A 6781-nucleotide genomic window follows, 5' to 3' on the forward strand; every position below is an offset into this window, starting at 1 on the left:
AAAGCTTTGGAGTATTCTAGACACACGACAACCCTTCAACGTGGCTTGCCTCATACTACGAGTCCTAATGAATTATTGTTGGACAATCATATTTAAGGTCTTTTTTTTTTTTTAATCATAAGGCAAGTTACAGAAACTTGAAAGCAAATAGCAAGAACCTAATTAGAGGTCAAAGACCTCATGTCCTGTAGGAAATCTGGAACACAAAAAGAAGGAACAGAATTAAAAAAGATGATGTCCGCTTCCATACATTATATTTAAGGTCTATTGAAGCGAAATAATCACACCACAGGCCCTTTCAATTTTGAAATAATTGCCTAGACCCTTTAAAAATAAGATTTCCAGTTAAAACACAAGAATGTCCCCATTTTTCAAGTATATATTTATATATTTGCTACTAGACGTTTACTTATTTATAAGTAGAGATTCACATATTTATAAAAGAAGAATCACATATTCATAAGTTTACATGTTCACTAATTTACATGTTCATGTATTTATAGCTACAGTTTCACATATTCACAAGTATATATCAACACACAAATTCAGATTTACAATTAACGAATATGTAAACCTCTTATTGTAAATATATAAACCTATACTTATAAATTAGTAGACATCTGGTAAACATGCGAACATGTACTTGTCCTATGAACATTTTCGTTTTGTCAGTAAAAAATTTATTTGCAAAGAGAACTACTGAACCTAGACAATTATTTCAGTAAAAATTCGGCCTTAGCCCCGTTAGTCTTATAATCAATCATTTCAAGAACCACTTTTTGTTCTCCATAGTAAACAGAAATTATTTGGTTTCACTGTTTCACATGTAGGGTAGAGGTGCAACAACAAAAACTGACACACATGAAAATTCCCGCAGGTTATTGGGGTGAGTTTTTACCCTTCCAGAGAAGAATTATTAAGCACAAACATTCACGCGTATAATATATATATATATATATATATATCTGACGTGTTTCAAGGCATTCGTCTCTCAGGTGGTCCTATAACCAAATCTGTCTCCACGCCATCCGTTTTTTCATTCAAGTGCTCAACATCCTGCTCTTCAGGCGAATTCCACCGCTGTAACTCATCACCGCACTGTGACAACGAAACATCGAGAAAACATTCCAAACAATATTAAGCTCTCTTTTAACCCAAAAGATGGAGGATTTGAGATTTCGATTCTCTTGTGACTTGTCAATGGGCGCATATATATATATAATGAACGTGGAAGAAAAGCAGGACTGATTCCCATTTAGTCAGAGATGCTTCTGCCCAGAAAGTTAGAATCTATAAGAAGGGAGAAAGAATTTCACCTGTTCCCGTAACTCTTTATTTACTCCTAGTAAGCGCTTTTCCTGGAGAATGCTCAAACATCGAGAATATAATCTCAATGAGCAATAATCTGAAACATATATACAAGGAGGAAATACGTGCGCACGTGCAAGTAGCGGCATTACCTCTTCTCTTAGCTTCTCGATCTGTTCCTTGAACAGTTGATTCTGAGGCAGGATTGTCAAGCGTTTCAGCCTTAGTTTTAAAGTGGTCAAATTGTGGATTAAGTGATAAATTAAACTACGACCATTAAGTCCTTTGGCCGTTCTAAATTTTAGAATCTATTCATGTCGAACAAATAATTATGTAAACAATTAATGAATGCTAACAGCTGTAATTGATCTAAAAGCTGACCAGAGGAAATAATTGCAATGAGGCGATCCAGTGTACCTTTCTTGCCCTAATTTTGGTTAAACTTTGTTCCAGCTGCTTCTCTATCTGACGTAACTCGTCAATGAAACACGTATCCAGACCATCCCCCAGAAGCTTCCTGCGAGTATGATAAATACCATTGGTTCGTGTGATTCCCATATATATATATATATATATATGAGACCAGCTACACTCATAAAGGGCTGATGAGAACTGAACCTTTTAAGAACTTCAAGATTCTCTATCTTCTTTGTCATGTTGACAGCACCTTCCTTAAAATGCAAACATGCAAACAACAAAGAATTAAAAGCACTGACCTGTCCCTATCAACATGCCATCAAATTATGCGTTAAAATCAATCAAACGTGATGGCAGTGCGTCTCTTCCATGCCATCAAAATTTAAGAGGAAAACAAATAGTCGAACAAGTAACTCCAATTAACGCTGGATTATCAAAGCTGAAAAAAGAGACACCCCATCCTCGAGGAAGGCTCTACGGTTTTCCGTATGAGTAAAATTAAAGTACAGAAAACGACTGTTTGCAAAACTTAAACGAGTAAAATAGTACTCAATAACATTTTATTAAGTTAATCCGAGCTATCACGAAAATGCAAGCCTTTCTTAATTATCCATTCATAGACTAATACTAAATTTTGCATTATGAGTCATAAATATATAACCTAATTCATCCATTCTAGTTAAAAGACATGTTCACAACTTGATGGGTGGCCGCCACATAAAATTTGAGACAGTATTGGCATCCAGCTCAACGCATCTTTGCGTTTTACACCTCAATTATCATCTTTTTTCCATTTTTTCTAGGAGATCATTTTCGGAGATAATATTCAGTGCGGCTACAGTTTATCTTTTGCCAAATATGTAACTAACCCAGACCTAAACATAAAATTAAGATAATTAATATACTCCTTCCGTCTCTATATATAAAGTGTTTTTAACTAAATTTTACATACCAGTAAAAGTTTATTATTTAGTTGAACTCACATAAAAACACAATAATTTTTCAATTTTACCCTCGATAATATCATAATTAATATCATGATAGTGGTAGAAAAACATACAATTAATAATCTATTCTATTTTTCAAGACAAAGGTAAAATTGTCTAATTATGCATAGGGAGAGAGGGAGTATATAACAGCAATAGGACAAATAATTACATGCTATGATATAGAAATAGCTGTAACATAAAACAGTCATTACTGTATCGGTATGCTGAAAATGAATAACTCGTGCCAAAACGCATCATTTCAACCCAACATTTATACTCATTGACTGTTGCATTCAACTAACCACTTTCATGAGAGAATGTACAGAATCAAATTATAGATCTTCAATAGACGGTTAATGCAAATAGGTAAGGCTAACCTGCGTATTTGCTTGGCTTCCTCTGGTGCCAAGATCCCGGTCCTTGACTTTCCTTAGGTAGCGTTCAACCGTTTTATTCACACTGAAGCACCTCCAAGACAGCAGGAAAAGGTGTCTCAAAAATTCATTTTTCTTCCTATAGTAGGATACAAAACCTACGCAAAAATTATTTTATATAAAATAATTATAATATACCTATGTGACTTGCATGGATTTTTAGTTATACTGCATTTATACATTTTATTTATACATATGCATAGTATATAGATATAGATACTTAAGTACAAGGTATTATATAGAGAGAAAGTAATTAAGTAATTTCCTATGACACTGTTACGCAGTTAAATCATTGAACAAAAAATTGTTAAAAAATGATTTGACAGGTATATAAATATAAGCTTAGGCCAGGCCAGCAGGCAAAGGGAGGTTTTCATCATATAAATCCCAAAGAAGTTGGATTTGCATATATTTTTTAACCTCGCATGCATGCTGCAAAACCAAAAAGCATGGAAACCGCACCCATATATTAAACACCACGTACAAGGTTAATTTACCAAATAACAGGGAACAGGAAATGCTGTAAAAGAAAGAGACAGAGTTTTTTATAATTATCTTAGAACATTAAGTAATTACCCACGACAAGATATGGGCATATAATATTGACTCCTGGTAAAGCAAGGACAAGAGCTCTTATTTTTATACGTGTCACGCACCTTGACTTGAACAACCAACAATTTGCCTACTAGTTTAAATTTAAATTTAAGTTAGTTTAATTAAATAAAGTCTTGTGATCAAAGAACAATTCACTCGAATAGTTAACTACATTGCATCATGTCCATCTGTTCTGTTGCATCTATCGAGAACCGGTTTTCTGCAACGACACCAGTTCATTCTGAAATACTTCCAAAAAATATATATATATATATATATAATTTTATATATATATATATATATAATTTATCATACAAAATGTGAGAAATTATCACCACCATGGAAAATTATTTTTATTGTTGGTTATATAATGTAATGTAATATGGATGACATTTGGCTTTAAAATATATCAATACTACTGTAGCAAAACATATAGAACAAGAATTTAAATTCAAGCAAAGGTAAGGTGAGATGTGAATATAAGTTTAAGATTTCAAACCTTCTTGATATAATAAATAAAGGAATTTGATAACTATATTGGCAGAAATAGGATTTTTAATTTTAATTCATTAAAAATAATATATTGTGAATTGAATATTGAAAGTATTATATCTTTTTTTAAGCTCTTCAAATGCAAGATTAAGTGAAATTCATTCATAAATTTATTTGTTTTACACACCAAATAATCCGTTAATTGGTCTTTTAAAAACTTCGAAAGGCCAAAGAGCCCCCGCGATTTTCTTAAGGGTTAAGACACTGGAGAGGGGTTGGGGTCAACTGCAACTATTCTTTGAGTAAAAAGATACCAATTCTTCCGTGCGACTGCTTGGAAATTTTGAGACTTCATAAAGTTGGGTACCTACGTGCTCGTATAATGAAGCTTGGGAACGGCTGTCTAATCTGGAGATGGTCTCTCCACTTTTTTCGTCTAATCTACCCACCTTCCGTTTCAAGCTTTGACAGTGCAGATTAATAAAATTTACTTATGCAAATCTTTTTATAAATTATTTCTACCAACTTTATTAATATTAATATAAAATAAATATAAAAAATAAAAATATGTAAAATTTTAAATATATTTTTATATAATAAATTTAAAAAATAATATCATATCATTTTTTTGTAAAGAATAATTTTAAAAATATATTTTAATTATTATTTAAAAAATTACACTGTAATTTATAAATAAAACTAAATAAATCTTTTAAAGTATAGTTTTTAAATGAGATAAGAGATAATGTCTCATTGTTACGTTCTTATCTCTTCAGCCCCCGGCCCCCCTCCCTCATCCCTGTGATAGGCAGGGATGTAAAAAGTTAAATCAAATGTGGACTCGGAGACTGGAGAAGATTTGACCTACAAAGGAGGAGCTGAGCTTAGTGTACAGGCTCCTTTCGAGGCGTAATAATGGGACCTGGGACCGATCGATCAATAATATCAAAATTTCTTGGTATAATCTTGTCACTGTGCATGACTTGACAATTGACATAGATTAGGGATCATAAATTAAGAACCGTGATAATTGAATCAAATAGATAGAAACAGATAAATAAATTGGTTTTTAATTAGTTTTGGTAATACTAGGTGTCGTTTTGGGGTTGGCAGTAGTAGAACATACCGAGAGCTGGAAAACTCAGTGAGCCTGCCTCTTGGTGAGAAGATGATGAGCGCAACTTCGGCATCGCACAGCACAGAAAGCTCGAAAGCTTTCTTAAGCAACCCGTTTCTTCGCTTCGAGAAGGTGACTTGCCTGCTCGTGTCATTTTCTATCCGTTTCATCTGAGTTTTTCCCCTCACCATCCTTATAGACCCCAGACCTCTTAATCTGCGAATAAAACGATTCTTGCAAAGGTGATTGAACTCTCAGTATATCTCCAACTGAAACGGACAGAGATAAGTGGGATCTGGTTAGTTGCTTACGATTTTCGAAACCAAAAAAACCAGAATAGGTGCGTTAGTTTCAAGAAATATTCTAGCTCTAGTTTTCATGTGTGTGTGTGTGTGTGTGTGTGTGCAGGAAGAGACATGATTTTCAAAATTTTGCTAAAATAAACGCGCAGAGCCCAGATGAGATAAGATTGCCAATAAAAAGAAAGTAGTAATAACTAAACCAAACTAAACTTGCCTTCAGAAACCAGAAAGGCTTGCGAAAGTGACTAGCTTTGTCTTGGAAACCCTAGGAAAAATCTTCCTGAGAGAAGACGGAATACAAGGCGAGAGGAGGGCTGATTGATTGAGTGATAGATTGCCTGCTCCACCCACCCTCCTCTGATCTTATTCAGTTATTCTAATATATTTGCCTCTAAGCACTTGACGAGCATTATTCTCAAACCATAAATCTGGACGACTCTCGGAAAAGGGCAAGTCTCGGAACCTAATTTATTTTCTTCTTTTGGCAAGCACCGGAAGAAAAATTCCAACCTTCCCTAATCAAGGAAAAAAAAAAACAGAGAATAAATGCTCGCAGACACGTGAATCCGTCCCCGCAGAGGAGCTTTTCACAATGGCTCGGTGCTATCGACCACCGTGGCGACACGTGGCAGAAGGCACTGACAACTTATGCTACCGGTGACAGACATCGGGACAAGACTGGAGAGCGGGCTGCTATCAGAAAACAGCAAACAACTCTGTCGGTTGCCAGTTATTGCGGAACAGAGATGCAGGGAGGAAGGGGCTTTGGCCTTTGGGAATGGAAAATTAAAGAAACGATGGTCCGTACGAAGGCTTGACCACGTCAATTAATTCGTTCAGTATTTGGCAAGCTACAGCCAGTAAAGTAAAGCCACCTCATCCGGTTGCTTGTGCATCACGTGTCACCACCATATGGGTTGTCTTTGTTTTTTTTTTTTTTAATATGGGTTGTCGTGGGTAACATTTTTAATATTTTAGGTATATTAAAATTTTTTAATAGTATTAAAAAATGATATATACTTTTATTTTATATTAAATATCTTTATAAAAAAGATCAAATTAAAAAAAATTAAATATCATAATATATTTTATATTTTAAATCAAAATTTTTTATAAAAAAATGTCTTA

At 34.0% G+C, this 6781-nt stretch overlaps 1 protein-coding gene across 9 annotated transcripts; it reads right to left on the bottom strand.

Moving 5' to 3' along the window:
* Positions 1 to 713: 713 nt before the first annotated feature.
* LOC129323029 (MADS-box protein SOC1-like) lies at positions 714 to 6398 on the bottom strand. Of its 9 annotated transcripts, none has more exons than XM_054969566.1 (8): positions 5868 to 6396; positions 5361 to 5620; positions 3092 to 3182; positions 1927 to 2030; positions 1690 to 1825; positions 1461 to 1502; positions 1317 to 1358; positions 714 to 1098 (listed from the first exon to the last, which is right to left on the bottom strand). In XM_054969566.1, the coding sequence occupies exons 2-8, from the start codon at positions 5540 to 5542 to the stop codon at positions 976 to 978; spliced, it is 720 nt and encodes a 239-aa protein (XP_054825541.1). In that variant the 5' UTR covers positions 5543 to 5620; positions 5868 to 6396; the 3' UTR covers positions 714 to 975. The 9 variants fall into 9 exon arrangements, with proteins under 9 accessions (XP_054825541.1, XP_054825542.1, XP_054825535.1 ...); XM_054969567.1 differs by having other exon boundaries at positions 1726 to 1825; positions 5868 to 6386; XM_054969560.1 differs by having other exon boundaries at positions 1317 to 1502; positions 1927 to 2024; positions 5868 to 6398.
* Positions 6399 to 6781: the final 383 nt, after the last annotated feature.

Source organism: Prosopis cineraria, unplaced genomic scaffold (genome assembly GCF_029017545.1).
Source record: "Prosopis cineraria cultivar Desert tree isolate PC_DT_omini unplaced genomic scaffold, ASM2901754v1 PC10, whole genome shotgun sequence".
Lineage (NCBI taxonomy): Eukaryota > Viridiplantae > Streptophyta > Magnoliopsida > Fabales > Fabaceae > Prosopis > Prosopis cineraria.